Source organism: Lepisosteus oculatus, chromosome 4 (assembly GCF_040954835.1).
Source record: "Lepisosteus oculatus isolate fLepOcu1 chromosome 4, fLepOcu1.hap2, whole genome shotgun sequence".
Taxonomy (NCBI): Eukaryota; Metazoa; Chordata; class Actinopteri; order Semionotiformes; family Lepisosteidae; genus Lepisosteus; species Lepisosteus oculatus.
Genome location: NC_090699.1, coordinates 14,505,921 through 14,530,081, shown reverse-complemented (window position 1 = coordinate 14,530,081; position 24,161 = coordinate 14,505,921). Strand labels below are relative to the sequence as shown.

At 43.6% G+C, this 24,161-nt stretch overlaps 1 protein-coding gene and 1 long non-coding RNA gene across 5 annotated transcripts in view; one reads left to right on the top strand and one right to left on the bottom strand.

Moving 5' to 3' along the window:
* The first annotated feature begins 9,123 nt into the window (after positions 1 to 9,123).
* The window catches only part of LOC107075964 (uncharacterized), a 25,889-nt gene continuing 10,851 nt past the window's right edge, over positions 9,124 to 24,161 (top strand). The window contains exons 1-3 of one of the 4 annotated variants that reach the window (XR_011189290.1): positions 9,124 to 9,246; positions 12,760 to 12,827; positions 14,003 to 14,099. This is a non-coding gene — a long non-coding RNA (uncharacterized lncRNA). Of the gene's footprint in view, positions 9,247 to 12,406; positions 12,636 to 12,759; positions 12,828 to 14,002; positions 14,100 to 24,161 lie in introns of those variants that run through there. The other 3 variants (XR_001477418.2, XR_011189289.1, XR_001477417.2) reach the window with 3 other exon arrangements.
* LOC107075961 (myosin-7) overlaps positions 17,229 to 24,161 on the bottom strand; it is a 21,506-nt gene continuing 14,573 nt past the window's right edge. The window contains exons 22-39 of the mRNA XM_069188002.1: positions 23,753 to 23,995; positions 23,481 to 23,657; positions 23,207 to 23,352; positions 23,033 to 23,123; positions 22,562 to 22,951; positions 22,338 to 22,464; positions 22,074 to 22,192; positions 21,788 to 21,984; positions 21,294 to 21,477; positions 21,024 to 21,189; positions 20,813 to 20,937; positions 20,179 to 20,487; positions 19,526 to 19,729; positions 19,147 to 19,443; positions 18,928 to 19,032; positions 18,611 to 18,706; positions 18,368 to 18,502; positions 17,229 to 17,360 (exon numbers count right to left, since the gene is read on the bottom strand). Coding sequence (XP_069044103.1) covers positions 17,340 to 17,360; positions 18,368 to 18,502; positions 18,611 to 18,706; positions 18,928 to 19,032; positions 19,147 to 19,443; positions 19,526 to 19,729; positions 20,179 to 20,487; positions 20,813 to 20,937; positions 21,024 to 21,189; positions 21,294 to 21,477; positions 21,788 to 21,984; positions 22,074 to 22,192; positions 22,338 to 22,464; positions 22,562 to 22,951; positions 23,033 to 23,123; positions 23,207 to 23,352; positions 23,481 to 23,657; positions 23,753 to 23,995 — 3,132 coding nt within the window. The 3' untranslated portion in view covers positions 17,229 to 17,339. The remainder of the gene's footprint in view (positions 17,361 to 18,367; positions 18,503 to 18,610; positions 18,707 to 18,927; positions 19,033 to 19,146; positions 19,444 to 19,525; positions 19,730 to 20,178; positions 20,488 to 20,812; positions 20,938 to 21,023; positions 21,190 to 21,293; positions 21,478 to 21,787; positions 21,985 to 22,073; positions 22,193 to 22,337; positions 22,465 to 22,561; positions 22,952 to 23,032; positions 23,124 to 23,206; positions 23,353 to 23,480; positions 23,658 to 23,752; positions 23,996 to 24,161) is intronic.

Genomic DNA, 24,161 nt, shown 5'->3' with positions numbered 1-24,161 from the left:
TTACAAAAATCTTAAATTTACTTGTTGTTTGTTGTGGAGCTTAAAACATGAAAAAAAGAGACCTCTACTCAAATGCAATCTCTAGGTATATGTTTCAGTGCACATGATCGTACCGTAACCAGTTTTCAACTGAAGTTCATCATCGGTGCTAGAAATGAAAGCGGGCCGTATGGAAACTGATGGAAGGACAACCCAGATAACATCTGTTTCATGCTTGACCAGTGTTGGGTCAACACATGGATGCTGTCTGCGAAGTGGTTAACTAAGAAACATTTCTAAACTTTTAATCATTTTATGTAGGAGAACATTTGCCAAAATATCTGAGGAGTGTTTTGTACAGATTTAAACAATCTTAAGCACAATTCCTAAAATGACTGTAACTTTTAACACAGGACCAGCTCTAATCTGTTCAGGTCCAGGGCTCACTGGTTGACTGACCAGCCATTGATTGTATTGATCTACAGCACACTGCATATAGGGGGGGACTAAGTCAGGCCTTTATTGAGAGAACATTATTCATTTATAATTCAATTAGGTAGCTGCGTCAGCATGCGCAGGCTGCAAAGGAACAATTAAAGGGTTATTCCCTGCTGAAGAGAGAAGAAAAGAAACACAACGTTTTGGCTGTGGAGCCTTCTTCAGGTGTGCTTCTTATACGAACCTACACGTGACTTTTAACATTTTGAAATAAATACGTTCAAAAATCATTTTATTGCTATCTTTCTTGCATTTAAAATGAACTAATTAAGGTTTAGAGAATAGTGGACTATGGTGATGTTTTTTTAAGAATTGTAACTGAAGATTTTGGTGTTGTACATAAAATCTACATTTCCTGTCATCTATTAAGGTCCAGAATAAAACTGTTTATACTTCGTCTTCCAATTTGTCATGTCCTAAAACTGTACTTTAAAATTAATGGAAAAAAACATAAGACTTAAGGCTTAAGGTTGCACCATGTCTAACTAAACAACCATCATATAATAAAATCAACCGGTCTCAGAATATAAGAAGGTAATAAATAAGAGAACAAGTAAAGGGTTATTCCCTGCTGAAAAGAGAAGAAAAGAAACACAACGTTTAGGCTGTGGAGCCTTCTTCAGGTGTGAGATCCACGGCCGAAACCTTGTGTTTTCTTTCTTCTCTTTTCAGCAGGAATAAACCTCTACTTGTTCCTTTGCAGCCTGCGCATGCTGACGCAGCTGCCTGCTTGAACATAAATGAGAGAGCAATAGGTTTATTCCACGCTGAAAAAAAGAAGAAAGAAAACACAACATTTCGGCTGTGGAGCCTTCTTCAGGCGTCAGTCCAGTTCAGTTCACACCTGAAGAAGGCTCCACGGCCGAAACGTTGTGTTTTCTCTCTTCTCTTTTCAGCAGAAATAAACCTTTACTTGTCCCTTTGCAGCCTCTGCATGCTGACACAGCTCCCCACCTGAACTACATAAATGAGAGAAGCCCATTTGGCCCATCTAGCCCATTTGGTATTTAAAACCTAATAGTTACTAGCAGTACCCTGTATATATATCACTTTTAAATAATTTGAGGTTCTATTTTTCTTGAACCTAGACAAGTGAAGTATATTTACCATTATTTAAATCATATATTTTTCTGCCCATACTGGAGCAGGTAATGGGTCATATATGCTAATATCCCAGTCTTAACTGCAGAATTAAATCTCATGAGACATGAGAGCCCTATTACTCCAGGGGGTCAAGAAAGCTTTAATGTGTTTATCTGATACATTTCTAATTGGGTTTTGTACTAAATACAGTACACAGAGGTGCAGTGTGCAGCTAATAGACAGCAAGAGACTCAGCTGAAAGGGGTTTTGGCCACGAGGATTAGTGAGGTGAAGGGTGCCAGTCAACACCTTGAGGCTTGAGCTTGAGGCTCGTCACAGGTGACAGACCTGACAGCCGCTCTGGAAGGAAGCTGTGCCCCCACAGTGAACCAAGGCAAGTACAAGGTCAGTGCTGACCTGCTCCTCTCAGTGGGCCAGTGAAAGCGCTGCCTCTGACTCCACCTCGTTGACATGGTATTGTTTCCTCCCTTTATCCTTGAGTACAAAGATAACCCTGTGAAATTCCTGCCGAGTGCACTCGCTGATTGAGGAGGACAGCTTGAGAGGCACATCGAGGTCTAGACTTCAGTCACGGTGTTTGTATAGGATCAACGGCAGCAGGTGACCTCACTCAAAAGGTCTCAGTGCACATAAATCAAGTCAGAGACAGAGATAGAATCAACGCCATAAACATTTTTTCAAGTATGGTATGAAACACTGCTAATGTTACAAGGCCAATAATCAGCAAATGATGATGACAGTTTACAGTTCTATAAATAATTATGTTATGTCTGAAACGGATAATTAAATTTGTACCAACCATGTTGCTGTAAAAAAATAAAAACATGCACGGTATGCGTGCCTGTATGAAACAAAATCAATAACAACGGGCAATCACAAGAGACTCGGGGTCAAGAAGAAACAGGAAAAGGGACACACCTGTCAGATGGTTCACATTCCATGCAGATTGCAAATTAACAAAAGGTTGAAAGGAAGGGCACAGAACTGTCACTCAGGAAACACGGAAACAAGGGCACCTCACAAACCAGGCAGGTTTTCAGCCCAGCCAGGTCTTGAAGAGCTGCTCTCAGCCCCAGTCGTTCATCTGCAGTCTGTGAGACCTGAGGGGTAGATGGAAAATTAGACTGTAGCACTCCTTTTTTCTTCTGCTTTTCAATCTGAAAACATCTGTCAAGGGATTTGTACTTCCATGATTTAGAAACGCAATTTTGTTCCATTTTGCTATTCCCCAGAGCTTCGATCCCCAATAATATCAGCGCTCCACCTTCCCTCAACTCCTTCAAACCCAGACTCAAAACCTTCTTCTTTAGGCGGGCATTTATTTAATCGATGTCTGTCCGTCCCTTTACACCTCTGTTACAATATAAATCCTTATGTTTATTTTTGCCAAAAGAAACATTGTTGCTGGTTTTTAATTCTAAGTTGTATCTTGTTCTAACTTTTCTGTAATGCACTTTGAGCAGTCGCGTAGTTGGTAAATTATAATAATGCATGTGCTGTTCAAAATTACCTTCACAGACATTGTGAAGGTCGGGAGTGAGTGAATACTGGAGATGCTGAACAACTGTAAGTTGTGTTTTTATTATGGTAAACAAGGCCTTTGGTAGTGAGTGACCTCTGTGGTACAATATATAACCTGTCACAAGGGATAAGTCAAACGTTATTTCGAGCACCACACAGTTGAGAGATTACTGTAGTTACACCTGTACTAAATGTGTTCCCTCATCCTTAACCTAACTCTTTAAAAGTCCCTGCAAAAGTCCCTGCTTGCAAGTGTCCCCTAATGATAGCAATCAGTGAAAACTGACATTCCAACATTACACTGATTATAATGCAGGAGGAAATCATATTTTGGCAGCACTGTAGATTAGGAGTTATAAATTACACCTCATAAATTTGTAACATTCATCCATCCCTTAATTTTCTAATTGATTTATCCAATACAGGGTCGCAGGGGAGACAGAGCCTATCCCAGACAGCCTTAACATTCAATTGTGCATCAATAAAGCATTTACGTATGGGAAAAATCTAAATTTTGAATTTAATTTTAATCAATTTTAAATTTTAATAAAACCCCAGTTATTACAATATAAGCGCCTCCCAGATTTTTAGTACTTCAGAGTAAATACTCAGTAAATACAAAAAAGGGGGAAAAGATTATACATGGATGCGTTTTATTGCAATGTGCAATCGTACAGTGTTGGTCCTTTTCATAAACTGGTCAACATGACGCAGTTTACTTCATTGTATCTTATTCATGTTATTACTGTTCATTATACAAACGTTTTTCAAATATTTTTTATTAAATAATTTAAATATGTGTGGACATTTTCTCAATAAAGAACATTTTTTATGTGTATCTCAAAATTGGCTTGTGTCAGTCTGTTCATCTTCATCAACACTATTAACAGTTTTGAATTTTGGTATTTGTACCTTTTTCCACATTCAGTGAATCGTAATGTTCAAAACTTTGAAAATACAACCTAGGGATGTATTACCCAGATTTATACATTTTGCTTCTCTGAACAAATAACTCTGGTTTGTAACACAGGAGAGACACTGGAATCTAAGTGTAAGGGCAGCCCAGGGACAGGGTCAGGTGCGTGTTCTGCCAAACTAACTTATTTAGGTACTAGGAAATATGGTGAAGTTATTTTGTTGCACTAAACATGTAAGATTTCCCAGCATTTAAAAAAGTGGTTCAGATATGTACCCTGTTTTCATTTATGTGGCAACACATAGAACACAGTCTTCTTGCCCGCATCCCCAGTTATACAACTTTCCTCCGATAATAGAGGCAAATCAGTAACACTTCACCATATTGTGTACCTTCGTACTTGACCCAATTCATTATTTATTTCCTTCATTCATCAATGTAATTCATCAATTAATTCCTTAATTCCAAACAACTACACAAATATGTTTTTTTTCAAAACATGTGTGTAGGGGATAATATCATTGCAATTACAAGTACCCATGTATATACTTAGTAATTATGTACTAATTATGCGTTACTAGAAACATTATAATGACAGTATATTTAAAAATTAGAAGTGAAGTCTTCACAACAAATCCGTCTACCATCATTGCTACTGTATCAGACAATGTATCAGCATCAACAGTACACTCCCTGAAGAGGACACGGGTGTTCAGGTGTGTAAGGTATTTGGAATCTAGGGGTTGCTGTGGAGAAGAACCACACATACTGTCCCCAGTCTCTCTTTAAGTGGTGTCCCTCAACCTATACAGTTAGAGTGACAAACTGACTGTATAAAAGGAAGCCAACACAAGCAGCGCCCACTTTCCACAGTATTACAGCAGCTTTCTTAGCGAATGGAGGACACATCAAATCTCAACATCCATCACACCTAGACAAGTTCCTCATCAATGTCTCTGGTTTATCCTATAAAGGAGCAGATAGCTGCTTGCCCAGGGAAAGCAAAGCCGTGAGTGGATCCAGAGATTAAAGTGAAGAAGAATTACAGCCATTGTTCTCTTCCCAGGCTTCTCTGTACAGGGTGTTTAAAAACAACTGAAAGCTACCAAAGTTGTTTACTGTGACAAAGGGTTCAAACATCCAAGCTACCTTAGAAAAACAGATATCTAAGAGATTTTCATAACAACGTCACTGAAATATTTGGGTCAGAAAAGGAAAACCGATGAGAGCTTTTCCAGGCACAGAGGCATAATTGAGCCCCATGAATCACACTGACAAGTGAGTGAAAAGTGAAAGAAGAAGCAATGGCTGATGAAGATTGCGCTGCAAAGGTCAACAGATAAAACAAGCACCCGGTGTCCGTGTCAAGTGTCAAGATAGCTGTCATTTTGACAGCATCCCCTACACATTTTCCCAAACACAGTGTTAGAGTGGCAAATGTTCTGGAAGATTGAAAATTATCTACCCTTCCTTCAGGGCCTCAGCGTTAACCCTCTGTGGTGTCTGTTTGTACATACTATGCAACCAGTGTTTGTTCTCCTGTTTTCCAAAAGGTTGAATATCTAGATACAACAGGGCTGCTTTTAAAAGCCTCTAGCTTATTGTGCTCTTGTGTAATATTTCTTGTCCTTGCTATTTTGCCTTAGTAAAATGTATTTATTCCTAGATACAGGAATGTAACACAGGTTGCACAAAATGAATCCAGAAGGTGTGTACATGCCAATACAACACTTGCTTAGAAGTTACAAAACTTTCAAATATTTTTTAAATAGCTACTAGCTTTAAGTTTTTTTCCTCCAACAGTTCACCCTTTATGCATACGCTAAAGAAAGGATAAAAATAAAACTTTCGATAACCTCTGTGAAGGTTATAATAATAAAAGTTAAATAAAACCCTGGGACTAACAAAGATACATGTTTTCTAGGGTACAAGGCTTCAAATCGATAATTGCAAAATACACGTCAAAGCGCTGTATTAAAAAGTTTCAAAGTTTAGCCCCGCACACCCTTGTTATCCAATACATTTTTGTGCTACGTGTATACATAAACAGCAGAGGAATTTGATCCCTTTGTCTTGCAGGTCCTTCTCTCTGTGTTCCTTTATTAGCCCCGGCCTGGTGGCTGAGCAGCACTTGAATGTGCTATTCCTGGCCTCTCAGACCCCATTCCCAGCTGTCCCAGCTCCTTCTGTAATCAGCGCTGTGCCGCTGGATGTCATGTCAGCCTGACCCCTCCTCCACTGCCTGACACACAGAGTACCTTTCCACCCAGCCTGTTTATCACAAGCAGAAACCTGACTCGCCGCTGTCTTTTAACACCGGCCTATTATTAGGGCGCTCCTGCATCTGCTGTGATTGAAGGGACACATGGGAGATACCTCGCCTCACCTCCCGGCTCCCCGTCTACCGAAGGCTTCTCTCTGCTCAGCTCTGATGGGAGATCAAAGCTGGTCGGCAGACAGAAACTCTGGGGATCAGTGAGACCTCCATAATAATGTATCACTTTAAATACGCAGTCTTGACCCAGCTGTTGTTTTTAACAATGAACGCTTTTCTAATGAACTCAGCTTTTCATTTAAGGTTGGAAATTATAGAACCAGTGTTAGTTTAACCGTTTTATATCAAAGAAATTGTAAAATGAAACAAAGTGTTGCACAGTATATACTGTATATACCCAAGGACAATTTGGAACTAAAGCCTCTTCTTATTTACAGTGTTTTCATCAGAAATCACCAGTTTGTGAGTAAAAATCTATGAAGCCCCAGCTTTAAAAAACCCTTTTCTTACAAATTAATACAAAAAACAAGGAACCCTTTTTATGGTTGTGGTGCTTTTTAAATGCACAGTGTGGCTATGAATTATGATGTCAATAGTAAGTAAATCTGTCTGTTTCACTACAGTTTTACCACAACAGAACTGCCCGAACACACTTCTAATTTTGTTTCGCAAATAAATATAATTGTATACCTAGTTTGTATATGTATGGCTACAGTATACAGTGCCTATAGAAAGTCTACACCCCCTTCTGACTTTTTCACAGTTTATTGTGTTACAGTATGGAACCATCAACACAAAGTACTCTATAATGCCAAAGTAAAAACATCCAGACATTTTACTAAATTAATTAAAAATAATAAACAAAATAATTGAATGCATAAGTATTCGCCCCCTTGCTTGGACACACCTAAATTACCTCTGAAGTAACCAGCTCTCTTCTGCAAGTCACAGAATTACTTGACTGGAGTCCACCTGGAGTCCACCTGGAGGTGCTTCACATGTTTTCAGAATAACTACACCTATGTCTGGGACCTTCCCCACTTAGTTAATGAATTTCTAAGGAAACACTACACCATGAAGACCAAGGAACAATCCAAGCAGAATGCTTGGTTCTTGAAAAATACCAGTCCGGGCAAGGATATAAGAACATTTCCAAGGCATTGAATATACCTCAAAGCACAGTGAAGTCCATCATTTGTTGAAAAAAACTCATATCACATCTCGGCTGGAGTTTGTCCAAAGGCATGTGAGAGTATCAACAATTTGGAGGAAGATTCTATGGTCTGATGAGACCAAAATTGATCTTTATGTTTGGTGCAAACCAAACACAGCACATCACACTGAGAACACCATCCCTACAGTGAAGCATGGTGGTGGCAGCATCATGCTTTGGGGATGCTACTCTGTGGCATGGACTAGAAAACTCATAAAGATAGAAGGAAAAATGGATGGAGCTAAGTACAGAAAAATCCTGGAGAAAAATGTATTGCAATCCGTAAGAGCACTGGCATTTGGAAGACTTACCCAAAGACACTTACAGCTGTAATTGCTGCCAAAGGTGATCTTACCAAGTATTAACCTGGGGGGCTGAATACGTACAGTATGCATTCAATTATTTTCTGTTTTTTATTTTTAATTAACTTAGTAAAATGTCTGTATTTTGTTTTACTTTGACATTATAGAGTACTTTGTGCTGATGAGTGGCAAACATTCTGTTAAATACATCATGGTTCCATGCTGTAACACAATAAAATGTGAAAAAGTCCAAGGGTGATGTAGACTTTCTATTGGCACTGTATGTATAGCAAAGCATTTTCATTAATGAATCGTGAGATTCTATCACTGTCATTTCAAAGCTATTACAGAAACGGGCTTTCGTTCTCAGTAAATTGCGATAAATACAGCTAGCTGTAATTTGTGATGGGAAAAGTCTATATAATGAATATGCATTACCTGTGCTGTACGACAGGTCCAGAGTAGACAGCCAACAGCTGAAAAGCATAAAGAAAGAAAAGCATGTGAGTGTGAAACAGTGATGACAGTGATGAAGAACGGTCTCAGGACAACAGACAGGACCCACCACAGGGGGCACACATATGAGGCTGAATGATAATGTCCATTCGTGTGTTGTCCTTGTCCTGATGTTTTAAAATCTGCACTCTAGTGATAAAGCCCTAAACCCCTTATTTGAAGGTGTGAGCAGCAGGTGTTCATGATCGTGTTCACTACATCTGACTTATTTTATTTTCCTTGCAATAGCAAAGCAGCAATGAGCTAGCGTTAGCACCTACGGAAGGGATGCCAACTGAGTAAAAGGTTACAGCTTTTCAGATGAACAGTGAAAGCAGCAAGTCAAGATTGTAAAGAGAGGCAAGCAGGGCAGAAAAAGAAAAGGAGATCAAATCTGGAAAGAAACAAGGAGAGCTTTATGTGTCTCTGGGGGTGTTTGCAGTACTCATCTGTGAAAACAGGTGTTCGCCCAAGACCCCTGACTTCAGAGAAAGTAGGTGGAGGTAGAGGAAGAACCTGGGCCTTGCCCCCATCACAAACAAACACTATGTGCTGCCTCCTCGTTATTTCCCCAGCTCAAGCTTGAAGCCACAGCTGAGTGTGATGGCATGGCTCAGAGGGGCCTATGCAGCTCAGTCCAGCTCAGTTCTCAGTCCAGCACAGCCTGCCCTGTGGAAACAGATACCTGCTCCTTTCTCAGGCTGTCACTTGATAGTTCACCAAGAGGACCTGTGAAATCTGTGCAATCTCAGCCGTGCAAAGACTCACAGCAGGGGGATAATGTGCCTTAATTAGGATGCAGTGCCCCTCTGCCTCTCTCTCCTCCCTGTGGCTCCTGCTGGCACACGCAGGCTCAGCCTCTGGCAGAAAGTGTCCTGAGGCCTGAAGGTGACCTGCTTGGAGCAACAGCTCACTGCAGCAAAGCATCTGGAGACGCAGGGAGGTAAGGGCTGAACGAGCACTCATGCTGGGAGTACTATACAAGTTATTAATGATATTATCATTACTGCTGAGGAACGGGGAGGGGGCTGGTGGTAGATCCTGGAGAGGAGACACAGTTGAGAACTGCAGTCTGCTTCTGCTTATTCAGTTAGCTATGAACATTTATAGTTCACTGGGGTTAGAGAGGAGGGAGAATTGAGGTAAGTGTCCTCTGGAGTGTTTCATTCTGCTTCCAGGAAACAGGTAAGATGTTTCCTTCTCCTACACATGATTAATAAGCCAGACTAGTTATTGGAAACAGGGCTGTTATGCCAATCTTAATACAATGCTAACACAGACAATTTTATCTACTCCCTCACCTACAAGACAGGAACTCCTAACCCCGCCTTTGTTTTCTCCTTCAGCTAAGATTGGGAGCTGTCTGACAGCCACAGAGCTGCCTGTTTTTTCTTGGGGAAACAGATAACAGTCACTGTGTGCATGGTGCCTTTCTGACTGGTAATGGTTTTACAAACAGCTGACAACTTTCCTTCCAGGTTCCATGTTGCCAGATTACTTGAGGCCAGCAGACTGAAGCCATTAATGACAATAAAAGGGTTTAGTATGGATAAGGAATGACATGGCACACACAGTGTGGTGAATAATGAACACTGCCTTCTCTCTGCTGTCAACTTCACTGTCACACATGAAAATGGAAGGATGGCTTCTTTGGAGACTATAAACCATTTATTTAGATGATGCATCAATAAATGTCTAAGTGCCAGTTGGATGTAGTTGAAATGAACTTGTGCCACAGAAACATTGTCTTGTCTGTACTTGAATCTGAAAGCAAATATAAATACACATTTAGTGTATTTCTGTGTATTTCAAAAGGTGAAGCATCCCGAAGCAGGGAAGACCATTTTAACATTACTCTAAGATTAAGAAAATAAAGAAAGAAAACCAAATCTGATATTAATATAATAAACAAATATAATGTACTGCATTTTAAATATTCAGATTCATAAAGTACAATTATCTGTGCCCGCATTTTATTTCAGTCTCCTAACATCAATACAGAACCCTGGATCTGTGCGTACAGAAGATCATTTCCATGATCACGTTAAAAGAGGGCTTTTGCTCTTAATATAGTCAAGAATGTGTGAAGAATGTAGCTGTGCTGTACTCACTGTTCTGGGCCTGCATCCTGGCGCAGACAAGCAGTACTGACGGAAAGGGCCCCGTTCCTGCTCCTCCAGGCCACCACTGGATTCTAGGTGTACATGGACAGGACACAGTGCCGTGTTAGTTCTTATTTCAATGTAGTTCCCACGCAGACGTAGGAAGAAGGTCGATGTTGAGTATTGCATTCATTCACATGGCGAAAGTCTTATTTAACAGGGCTTTTTAAATGAGGAACTGGAACAATTGTCAATGGATGATGAACTATTAAACAGAAGTAGTGTCACTGTTACAAAATTCTGTTTTTACATGCAGAGCACCCAGAAACACACATTTTTCTTTGCACAAAAACACCTTTTTTGTTCCAGAGGCATACGCACCATCGTACACACCAGAGTAGTGCCACACGACAGGACTACTGCCCATCTCCCAGTTCCCGCACAGAGATGTGTGTGAGATCCACTGGGGCACTTTCACAGGGGGTGGGCCAGAAGAGCCTACACATGCCCCCTGGGGTGGGTGCCTGCTGATTTGCCATGGACCCCTGCGGTAGCCGAGCAGATGATTGAACACAAGCCTTGCTGAGGAGAGCACCGGTCAGTGGGCTCATACTGCCCAGTCCCAGCAAAACGTGTGTCTGGGCACGGGTTCTGGGCAGAGAGTGGGGCACCAGGCAAGCAAGTGCTCTGTGCAGGCTTCAGCCGGGTCCCCGCAGTGTGAGGTCCGTCTTGGGGTCGCTCACTCTGCCAGTGAAGTCAGGGCTGACCTCGGCTCGGACTTCTCACTCCATTCCACCGGAGGGCTCTGCTGCCCTGAAGCTGAATAATAACTCGACCGAGTGACTCAGGAGCTGACTGCAGACCCTCGGCCCTGTGTAAGGAGATGATGACAATTGGATTGTTGCTGTTTCATCCATTTCATCAGTCTCAATGGAGGGTGTCGGTGTCGGTAGTCAGCAACAAATACTGTACCTGCTGCAGCTGAAAATGCCTGTGGAATCTTACAGCTGTGTTGAGGGATCCCACTGAACACAGATCAGACCGTCTTCTCTTAGATTTTACTTCAGGCCTGTTGAAACCATTGAAAAGCACAACAAAGTCATTCCCGGTACATGTCTTCTAAAACCAGTCTACCTTTTTTTTAAATTAGACAGAGACAAAGGGAAAGAAGGGGAAGAGAAAGGGCAGAGAGAGAGAAAGGGGAAAGACCACAAAAGAGGAAAGAGAGAGAAGGGAAAAGACCAGAATGGGAGACAGGAAGAAGAGAGAGAGAGGACTGGGAGATGAAGAGCAAAGAGGGGCAAAAGAGTGAGGGAAATGTGTTTGCTTGGGACTCACTTGTCTTTGTTGCAATTAAAACGTAGCCCTTGACCATTAAAAACTGTAGTTTAGGGAATTTGAACATTATTAGTATTATTATTATGTAATGGCCTGGTTTATTGGAGCTCTGTTGCATTCATAATGTGTTTTTCTGCCTGGAAATGTAGCTACTGTGGACACAGCCCAGACAGAATTCCTATAATCGCATTAGTGCTGTGTTCTTCCACCCCATAAACGTACCTCACACACATAAATATAAATGAACTTTCAATAATTGTACACGAGTTCAGATACACCTATCTCAAAATACGTCGATAAAACATCGATGACTTAAACGCGGGTTCCGGTATGTTACCTGTTTTGCCTCTTCCTTGTCCAATTACTGCCCGTTAAGCTTTTTAACCCAGTAAGCTTTGTTTATTTTAATGAGTTAAACTTTAGAAGTTTTTTAATGATTGTTACTGTTGTTCTTTTATCCCCAAAGGAAAAAAAACTAAAAACGAAACAACTCTTCAACTACGCTCACCTGTTACATGTGGGAAACATTCTTTTTTTTTCCACCGTTTTCTTTCTCGCGAAGGTTTTATTTATTTTTTTCAAAATGCCGTTTCCTAGCATTTTACAGTACTGTACGTGTGGTTTTAAGGCAAATGAATTAGATGTTAGGCGTCAGATGGGCAGCCGCTGAACGGGTCCGGTCCGCTTTCAAATCCTAACGGTTCTGCAGCAGGTCGGCCACGCGCTCGTAACTGCCCGCGAAGAATATTCGCGAATACGGGGGACGAATCTTAAATCTAAATCGACTGAAGACGAAAAAACACCATCTCATCTTTAAAACAGCGGTGTCGCAGCGGTCATTACAGGCTGAAACGTGAAAAGACAGGCTGAAAGGGAGCAGCGACTGTTTTCGGTACGTTCGAGGGGTGCATTTTGTCCTTATATTAGGAGAGGCGCTTGTATGAAGCCTGTGTGGATTACGCTATTTTGCTTGATTTTTCAGGCTATTAAATGATTTTTTTTTTTTACTTTGACAGCCTCCGTAGCTTGACAGAGCAATAACACCCGATTTACTGGAGTCACAAGCTGACTAATTGGAAGTAAGGTACAGTATAGTATTTCATTGAAGGTATATACTATATATATATATGTTGTAATTCCGAGGGTTATATTGCTTGTCCTGATTCATTAATATGAAACATTAATCTGAATTCATTAAACTGTATATCACCCAACTGGCCTGATTCATCTCACTAATTTGATTCATTATTCAGAGAGTTATATCACTCAACCAGTTCCTTAATCTGAGAGATATATCACCTGATTGACCCGATTCATTCTGAGAGGTACAGTATATCACCTGACTGGCCTGATTCCTTAATCTGAGAGGTATATCACCCAATCTGATTTTTTAATCTGAGAGATGTGTCATTTGACCGGCCTGATCCATTAATCTGAGAGGTACATCACCGGACTAGCCTCATTAAGTAATCTGAGGGGTATACCACCTAACTGCCCTGATTAATTTATCTGAGAGCTATAGTATATCACCTGTCCCCATTAATTAATCTGAGAGGTATATCACCCAACTGGCCTGTTTCATTAATCTGACAGGTATATCACACGACTGGCCTGTTTCATTAATCTGACAGGTATATCACCCGACTGGCCTGTTTCATTAATCTGAGAGGTATATCACCCGACTGGCCTGTTTCATTAATCTGAGAGGTATATCACACGACTGGCCTGTTTCATTAATCTGACAGGTATATCACCCGACTGGCCTGTTTCATCAATCTGACAGGTATATCACCCGACTGGCCTGTTTCATTAATCTGACGGGTATATCACCCGACTGGCCTGTTTCATTAATCTGAGAGGTTGATTTAGGGCAGTATGGGAATGAGTGATTTCACACAATGAGTGTTTATAAAACTGTTCTTTTTTAAATTGTTCAACAAAAGTAGCTACAAACATTTTTTTTCATTTTTTTCCATCCTCAAACTTTTTAGTACATGGATATTCTGATACGAACTGAGGTAGCCCTGCTCTTTCCATGGGGAGAGCTACAGAAACACATCTGATTTTAAAGTCAACGCCTGCCATTTTCATCACACTGGAACATGTACAGAAATGCCCACAGTTCATTAGTGTTAGTGTATAGAAAAAGACTGAACTAACAACAGTGTTATCCATCGCCATCCAACCGTTAGAATGACCTATATAACTCAGATCTCTTTAGAGCTAACATACTCTGTTTTGCACGGTCATTATTCACAGAGTTTAACGGGTAATCTGACTGTAAAACTGCCCAATCCAGGAACCACACTGGACAAACTGCTGGGAGTCCCACAACGCCCCCGTCTGGACAGAGCAGGTAAGAGCCCCTCTTAACTGAGCACAGCAACTTTGGAGGCGGAGCCCCGTTGTTCTTGTAGATAATGTTCTGCCCTTTAAAGCTGCATCACGTTGCTCTGCTATGAAATCATCAATTGGGTGAACAGCAGAGGTCCAGAGCGAAATGTCACCGGTGGACACCAAAGACCTGGGTCCCTGCCATGTGAGCAGCACGGTGAGCACAGTAAGCCCAGCTCGAGAGCCCCAGTAAGGCCAGTGACCAGACCGCAACAGCATCGCGGCACACATAACCCTCATGTACTGTACAGCACAGTGCACGTCTATACACAATAATAATAATGTTGTTTTATTAGACCTATACAATTTCTTGCATTAGGAATTTGTCTTTTCACATACCCCAGCTTGCTCTCCATAAGATACAGACAGGGAGAGAGACTTGGGGTCAGAGCACAGGGTCAGCCATTTATACAGCACCGCTGGAGTAGCTGGGGTTAAGGGCCTCACTCAGGGACCCAACAGAGTAGGATTCCTCTACCAGCTGTGGGATTTGAACTGGCAGCCTTCCAGTCACAGGCACAGATTCTTAGCCACAGAGCCACAGCTCCACCCCGCATACCCTGAACTTGCAATATAGGCTAAGGATCTGTGAATGAGTAAGCCCTGCTTCGAGAAAATCTGCCCCGATTTGCAGCTGTCCAAATTAAACAAGTCTGGATTATACCCCTCCTTTGAGACAAACTAGGATATGTAAGGGAACAAGTAAAGGTTCATTCCATGCTGAAAAGATAAGGAAAAAAAACACAACGTTTTGGCTGTGGAGCCTTCTTCGGGTGTGTCACTTTTGTTCTCTTTTCAGCCTTTACATGTTCCTTTATATCCCACTCATGCTGACACAGCTCTGTATTTGAACTAGGATATGTACTATAAGTACATCTTTCTTCTGTATTACTACGAGTACTGTCTGATGTTTCCAATATTATCAGACACGCCACGCCAACTTCGGAGAAGCCCACCCGCTCTCAAATCACGAGAGGAAAGTGAGTGTTTTAAACCCTGCCCCCCCCCCCCCCCCGATGTTCCTTGTGCGTGTGATTGTCTGTGTACTGGGGAGACGCACGCCCCCCCCCGGCACTGGGAACTGCTGCCTGCACTCGAGACAGGCAGAGAAACCTCATCGGGAATGTGAGACTGGTTTTCCAGAAACAGCTCTGGCAGGCGAATGGGCTGCAATGTGACCTGCAGATAAACGCAGAGGAAAACTTGGGTGGCTCAACAGGGCTGTTCTCCCCTGCAAGTCAAGAGCACTCTAGCCAGGAGTCCTGGGTACCAAATTCCTTAGGATTTTTAACAGAGACAAAGAGCACAAAATCCCCTCTATTGCACTGGTGCATTCCCACAGTTGTTAGGTTTCTGAAGACAATACGGATGGGTGATTGAAGTTTTGGGCTATTTGGGGGGGTGAGTGCCTTGTACTGGGTATTATATATTTAGCTCTTGGATAGCAGACTGGAATTTTATCATTGAAGGCATGCATGCTGCCGTCTGTGCATAACAGTCAAGCTGGCAGACCATTAGGGTGCTATGTGCCTGTGACAAACTGGGCTACCTCGTGTGTGAATGTGTAAAAGAGTAAGTTATCCGCCCAAACTACCACTCAGTGTTGTACAGTACAACTCCTACATTTGTAGATGTGCGTGCGTGAGACGGGCTGAAGTATCCTCACTCAATGTTGTGTCAGTGTGTGAACATGAGCGGGTGACATAGCAAGTTACAAACTGACTGGCAGATAATACCCTTTCTTGTGTGTGTGGTCTTGTGGATGTGACAGAACGAGTCATCAAACCTAGCTTTCAATTAGTGTTGTGTGTTTTTGTGCAGCATGTGTGAGTGTGTGTGAAAGATGATTCATGGCTATGCGTGTGTGCAGAAAGATGTCAATGAACTGAGTGTTAGAAGTGTATGTGTGACAGAATACGTTACCCACCCGGGCTGTCAGTGTTGTGTGTGTGTGTGTGGTTTTGCGAATGTGACAGAATAAGTTATCTAACCCGACTTTCACTCTGCGATGACGGTGACAAACTGTTTCATGGTTGTGCGTGTGCAATAAAATACATTAACTGATACTAACTGACTGCAATAAAAGAGTTATATGATATCCGTGACAGAGTAAGTTATCCACCTGTGCTGTCACTCATTGTTGTGTGTATGGTTAAATGAGGGCGATAGACTAAGCTGTCTTCCCTGACTGTAAGTTGCCTTCTTTGGATGTCAATCAGTGTTGTGTGTGCATGTGATGGAGTGAGATATCTTCCCAGGCAGTAACACAGTCCTGTGTAACAGAGAGTTTATGCGTGTGTGTTATACTCAGATATCTTCCAAAGTTGTCACTCAGTGTGTGTATGTGCAAAATAGGTTTTTCGCCTGGCTGTCACACCATGGTGTGTGTACTGTATGTGACAGACTGGGTTTTCCCAGTGTTGTGTGTTTGTTGGTGCGAGTGTGTAACAGACCTGTGTGGTGTGTGAGCTGTCCCCACCCTGGCTCTCGCACAGAGCTCTGTTTGTGAGTGGGAGTAGTCAGTCTCAACCCTTCGCCTGCCTGACCTTTCTCTTCTGTGAGCCTGACATCCACTTTCTCTCGCACTGCGTCACCTCCCCGCAGCTGCCGCAGCCCCGCTCAGTGACACACAGCCTGTTAATCCCCCAGCCCTCTGCACTTTCGCTGGGGCCCTCAAAGGTTAATGGGAAGACGGGGGTGATGAAGTGTGATTTGCTCTGTCGCTGTGGGTGTCAGGGTTCTCCAAAGGGGAAAAATTAAAGTGCCGGTTTAAGCTGCGTTACCTGTAAGGTTATGCAGGGAGGAATCCTCTAAGCAGAGTATAGCAAATTTTTTTCTGCAGTCAGTTTCCCAGTGAGTTATCATATACCCAGTGTCCCAGACCAGTCCGGTCAGTGGGATTAGGATTCATGAGGGATCCAACAAGGAGAGGAGCAGAGGGTTAGCTGCAGCGTCTGCTTTAGGTAACAGCTGGAGAACTCTGCCACGGCATACACTCTGCAACTTTACACACATCAGCACACGCACACACACACACACACAGACACACACACACACACACACACACACCATGAGCAGGACACAGGAGAAATGCTTTTGAAACCAGTTTTATTCTACAGAATTAGAGGAAGGGCAGAGAGAAAGCGGAGGGGGACTAAAGCACAGCAGACTAGAGGTTTTCAGAAAGGTCCATCTGAGAGCTTCACTCTTCATCAAGCCCTTTCTGTCAGGGAGAGAGGGAGAGATGGACAGAGAGAGAAGGGTGGTGAGCCGCAGCTAGAAGCTGTTTTGTATTCTCTGGTTTGTAAGGTTTCTCTCCACCGGTGAGGTGCACCTTTCAGTGGATGTGAACCATGCACTGGAAAAGCCCTTATGCTCAGGGGTTGGTGTTAGTAAGCCAGGGCTGTCTTTTCACCATCCACCCACATGCTGACACTCATTTTTACTGTCCAATGAAACTGGAAAAGTCAGCTGAGTGACAAAAAGGATTCTCAAAACCACAATTTGCACTTTATAAAAATGTGCTGCAGAGGTAATCATAAAAAACAGAGTAAAAGAGATGCCAGTTTGTTGAGGTTGTTATATTCCTAGCTGGTAAGATCCTGTCAGACATTATGACCACAAGTGAACCACAGGGATTTTCTCAATTCCCTTTTTTTTTCATCTGCTGCTCAAAAAAGCTTTCAGTAACAAGAGATTGAGATTATTTAATGTTTTTCTCCCCTTGAGAAGTGAATTCAGTAGAAACACAGAAGGAATGAATACATGGATTCATATGAACCTGAGAGGAATCCCAAAACAAAGACATGTGAGAAAAAAGTACCTTGATAGCTCTCTGCTCCAAAACCAGAAAATCATGTGTAAGAAGATACTATACCATACTTAACTGGACCATTATCTGGCTCATATTAGCCGTAATACAGTAGAAAATGGTTTTCAGATTCTCATAATTCCTTATGCTCAGCAAAGACTCCAAACACCTGGTACATCAGCGGCAGACAGAACGTATCAGCTGAACAGTGCACTGTGTATCAAGCAGGTTCATAGTCATTTCGCATGTATACTAAATCTGGCCAGCAGGAGTCATCTTACACAATAAGTGGCAGCACTGATGTATTGTGAACTGAGGCAGCTGTAAAGGAGACACAGCCAACAGGGAGGAAGCCTGAATCAAGGAAGGGGCAGGGACTGGCAGAAGTGCAGGGCTGGCATGGTTTTGGGGTCACTGACCTTGGAGCCCACTTCACGGGTCTTGGCGCGCAGCTTGTTGACCTGGGACTCCGCAATGTCAGCCCTCTCCTCGGCCTCGTCCAGCTCGTGCTGCACCTTGCGGAACTTGCCCAGGTTGGTGTTGGCCTGCTCCTCCTGACACAGACAGACACACAGCAGCACAGCTGGGCGTCAGCCCTGAGACTCAGGATGAAACACTGAGGCCTGTGTGTCGGAGTGGGGATGGTGTTGTCAGATACTTACAGCCTCCTCAGCAGCTCTCTTGTAGGATTTCACCTTCAGCTGCAGTTTGTCCACCAGATCCTGCAGGCGGGCCATATTCTTACGGTCCTCCTCCGTCTGTGCAGACACAGGGACAGTCAGACACAGGATGAGTGTTACTCAGGACACCACTGATACCACACATACAGGACCCACACATGTAGTACAATCATGCACTCAGGACACGCAGACACTGGACAGTCACTCACAGACGCAGGATAGACGCACACAGACCCATGCCAGTCACACACACAGACACAGGACATTACAAACAGATATAAGGAAAGAACAGGAGATACCTGGTAGGTGAGCTCCTTGAGGCGTCTCTCGTATTTCCGCATTCCCTTCACGGACTCTACACTTTTTCTTTGTTCAGCCTCTAGCTCATTCTCCAGCTCCCTCACCTGCAGAGACATTGAATGAAAACTGTTACCAGCTCAAGCTAGTCTCTTCTCCTCTGTGTGACTCTAGAGCTGTTCTGCACACTCAGGCAGTGGCACAATCTGTCAGACACTCACTCGGGCCTCCAGCTTCTGGACTTGCTTCTTGCCGCCTTTCATGGCGATCTGCTCGGCCTCGTCCAGACGGTGCTGCAGGTCCTTGATGGTCTGCTCCATGTTCTTCTTCATGCGCTCCAGGTGAGCGCTGGTGTCCTGCTCCTTCTTCAGCTCCTCTGCCATCATGGCAGCGTCAGTGATGGCCTTCTTGGCCTTCTCCTCTGCGTTCCTGCACTCCTGCACAGCATCCTCCACCTCCGTCTGGAGCTGGGACGTATCAGCCTCCAGCTTCTTCTTCTGGTTGATCAGGCTGGTGTTCTGCCACAGGGAAAGAGGGGTGAGCGTGAGGCTCTACACTTAGAGCCCACACTGTGCGGAAGAACCTGCAGGATGACAGTACCTGGGAGTGCAGCAGCTGCACCCTTTCGCTGACGTCCAGCAGCTCCTGCTCCGCCAGCTTGCGGGCTCTCTCTGTCTGCTCCACCACCGAGCGCAGCTCCTCCAGCTCCGCCTGCAGCAGGTTGTTGCGTCTCTCCACAATGGCGATGTTCTCCTTCAGGTCATCGTTGACACGGAGGGAGTCGTCCAGCTGCAGCTGAGCATCCTGGGAGAGGGAGAGAAACACAACAGGTGGATTAACTTCAGTTCTATAAAATGGTAGATGTGCTAATTTGTTTAAAAAGACTAAAATAATATATATTTCATTTTGAACAAGAACAAAGTTCTTGGCTACCAGAGCAACCTCCTACTGTAAACTAGTTCTGAAATCAATTTTTTTTTTCTAGTTGAAATGTTTGCATGTCAATAACCTGTATGATATTTTAAGATGTCTTGTAAATAATTTTCATTATTATTATATTTTTAATCTCATGGGTGTTAAAAAGCTCATTTATTTTAATATAAACTTGCTTGGGAATAAACTATTTTTTAGTCAGTAATACAGTTTTGGAAGCTCTGGCCTGCAATGTGTAGATACTTCCTGACAAAAAGCCTACAATTGTGTTGTCATCTCTTGTCATTTCTCTAACCTAGAAGGGAAAACGGAATACTTACTTTAAGGGCTGCATGGACATTCTTCAGCTGTTTCTGGGCTTCTGCCGCCTGCCTATTGGCCTGGCTGAGCTGGATCTCCATCTCATTGAGGTCTCCCTCCATCTTCTTCTTCAGCCTCATGGCCTCATTCCTGCTGCGGGTCTCTGCCTCCAGGGAGGTCTGCAGCGAGTCCACCACCCTCTGGTGGTTCCTCTTCGCCTGCTCCATCTCCTCGTCCTTCTCAGACAGCTTGCGCTCAATATCGGCCTTGATCTGGTTAAACTCCAGCTGGGCTCTCAGGATCTTTCCTTCCTCGTGCTCCAGAGAGGCCTGTCAGAAAACAACAGAAGCTGTTTAACAAGAAGTCAAACAAAGACAATCACAAAAAAGAATTTGCTATAGTTTCTTAAATATATTTGTGCTAAGATTGCAAACCCTGCCTTTTGATAGAGAACATTCTGAATATCCACCTCTAATGGATTCGCTGTATTTAACAATTGCAGATGCCAAAAACGTTCCTTCTCAAATTTCATGATGGTGACAAACCATTAGAATCCATACAGCAAAAATGAGAGAAACGTGTGGATAATTTGCTTCACACTCCTCGTGAGATGAGCTGGGTGTCTATACCAAACTCCCTTTCCTGTTTCCCCACCTCTGCCTCTTCCAGCGCTGCCTGGATCTCAGCCTTATCCTGCTCCAGCTGCTTGCGGAGCTTCTCCAGCTCATGGATACTTTTCCCTGACTCTCCGAGCTGTTCAGTCAGATCGGAGATTTCCTCTGAAGAAACAAGTCATGCAAAATTTCAAACACAGGCTCATGTTTCAAACTCTGACATACATTGAGAGCTCAGTGTAGATCCTAACCTTGCAGGTTCTTGTTCTCCCTCTTCAGAGTCTCTAGGTGCTCCAGAGACTCCTCATAAGCGTTCTTCAGCTTGAAGAGCTCAGTGCTGAGTGACCGGGCCTCCTTCTGGGAGCTCTCCAGCTCACTCTGTGACTCTTCAAACTTCTGCTTCCACTCGCTCAGGATCTGGTGGGATCAGAACAGACCATTGGAAGCACATTGAACACAGGGGCTTCAGAGAGGCTTATTGAGGTCTCCCTCAGATCACTCAGACCCATGTCCAGTGGTACCTTGTCAAAGTTCCTCTGCTTCTTGTCCAGAGCCGCAGCAGCTGCATTAGATCTCTCCAGATCCACCATCAGATCTTCAATCTCATTTTGCAGCCGGTGTTTGGTCTTCTCCAGGGAGGAGCATTTAGCGTTCACAGCCTCCACGGCCTCCTCTGCATCCTGCAGCCTCTGAGCCAGCTTCTTCCTGGGAAGGAGGAAGGCAGACAAGTGAATGATTGAGGCAAGAGGAGCTCCTTAAGCCACAGGCTCAAACACTTCTTCACTTACCACACGCACAGTCGTACAGTCTGCAAACAGACAAACTTTTTGTTCGTCTTATATTCTAATTTAAACATAACGCAAACAAAAAGCTTATCTGTCAGGAGAACAAATGAAACAGCACCTTTTAAACTGCAACTAAATGTTTAGTATCAAATCACACTTATACACATTTTAAATTTTAGAAAGGATACAAACGCAAAGATAAGAAGTAGGTATTGGACATCAGTCCTTACTTTGCATCCTCCAGCTCCTCTGTCCTCTGGATGGCGTCAGTCTCGTATTTGGTTCTCCACTGAGCCACTTCAGCATTGGCCTTGGACAGACTGCGCTGCAGCTCAGCCTTGGCCTCCTGCTCCTCCTCATACTGCTCCCTCAGAAGGTCTGCATCATGGCGAGCGGACTGCGTTGCGTGAGCCAGCGCATTCTTCGCCTGAGGACACAGAAACACACAGAGGACATCAGAGTCTGGGCACAGAGTCCTGCTTTAACACACTATGGTGAAAATAGCCAAGTAATTACCTTGACTTCCTCTTCCAGTTGTCTCTTGAGGTCCTCAATCTGCTGGGTGTAGGACTGCTTGCCTCTAGTCAGCTGGGAAACTAGAGACTCCTTCTCTTCCAGCTGCCTGGACAGCTCCCCTAGTATGACAACACAGTGGATAAGAAACTGGACTGTTTCAAGGAGTCTCTTCCAGCTGCCTAGAAGTTCATCTGTGAAAGTTGAAAATATAATATCTTTTTTTTAAAGTGAACATTCAGTAACATTCTCCTAAACTATCCTTACCATTCTCAGTCTGAAGCTTGGCTTTTTGAGTTGAAAAGTCATTGAGAGATCGTTGGCATTCTTCAAACTTGTTTCTGTACTCTGAACTTTGGTCTTCCAATGTCCTGCACAATTTCTCCAGGTTTGTCTGTAGAAGATTTATGCATGGTTTGAATTCATAGACTACATTTTATCAATGCATTTAATCATTTTATTTAAAACATGTAGATAAGCGTTCTGTTTACCTTTGACTTGACTACCATCTCCATGCTGGAGACCACATCATCCAGCTCCAGCCTGAGCTCGCTCTTCTCCTTCTCCAGCTTCTGCTTCACCCTCTGCAGGTTGTCTATCTGCTCGCCAAGGTCTGCCACACTGTCGGCATGTTTCTTCCTCAGTGTGGAGGCTGTGGCCTCATGCTGCAGAGTGGCCTCTTCCAGGTCTCTGCGCAGCTTCAGGAACTCAGCCTCCCTCTTCTTGTTCATCTCGATCTGGGCAGAAGTGGCCCCTCCAGCCTCCTCCAGCCTCTCGCTGATCTCCTCCAGCTCCCGGGACAAGTCTGCCCGCTGCTTCTCCACCTTAGCCCGGGCAGCTCTCTCAGCCTCCAGCTCCTCCTCCAGCTCCTCGATGCGAGCCTGGAACAGGGAGAATACAAGCTCATATTTCAGCTCTTGACAATGAGCTACAGTCTCACTGAAACTAGAACATGAAGTCACCTGAAGTTCCTTCAGTTTCTTCTGGAGCTGAGCTGCCAGGATCTGTTCATCCTCTATTTTGCTGTTCAGGTGGCTGATCTCAAAGTCTTTCCTGATGAAGAACAGTAGTATGACTCATATTAAATCATCTTTCTGTAAAATTACCAGATTTAGAAGATTTGTGTTTATTCTTACTTCTTAAGCCTCTCCTCCAGTTGCTGCTTGTCATTCTCCAAGTCCATCACGCACTCCTGGGTCAACTTTAAGTCTCCCTCAAGCTTTCTCTTGACTCTTTCAAGGTCCATTCTTATCTTCTTCTCCTGTTCCAGGGACCCCTCAAGCTGATAAAATAAATCACAAGAACCATCTCAATTAAGATCTAATATTTTACAGTGTTTATGAGTCTGCAATTCCTGTTCCTCTGTATGTTGTAAAAAAGAGTTATTCCAAATAAATCTGAGTGACTCACATCATCGACCTGCTGCTCCAGCTTGGCCTTGGCTTTGGTCAGCGTGTTCACTTTGTCCTCCTCACTCTGCAGGTCATCCAGAGTTTGCTGGTGAGCCTCCTGCAGAGCCTTCTTCTCCTTGGTCAGCTTGGCAATGATCTCATCCAGACCTGCCATTTCTTCAGTCAGGTTCTTCACCTGTTAGCACAGAGCAGGGACTCAGCAGACTGTGGGACAGACACACAGACAGAAGAGCAACAGGCAGACACACTGAGAGAGTGCTGCAGGCTGACCTTGTTCTCAGTGGCGTGCTTCTCCTTCTCCACTTTGGCCAAGGTGAGCTCCAGATCATCAATGTCCTTCTTCAGCTCAGAGCACTCGTCCTCCAGTTTTCTCTTCTTGGCAGTCAGCTCTGCATTCATCTCCTCCTCATCCTCCAGCCTCTCTGTCAGCTCCTTCCCTTTGGCCTCCAGCTGGATCTTGTTCTTAATCAGCTGGTCACACCGTTCCTCAGCATCACAAAGATTATCTTGTTCCTGTAAAGGAGTTCACCAATTGAGTTACTGTATATGATCAACAGGTGTAGCATTTTTCCACCAGTACATTTCTGATTTTCAACTATAGGTTTAAAACATGAATAGGTTAAATACAGCTTGAAGGTAGAGTGTTGTGTACACAACCACCCATCCAAGAATAACTGAC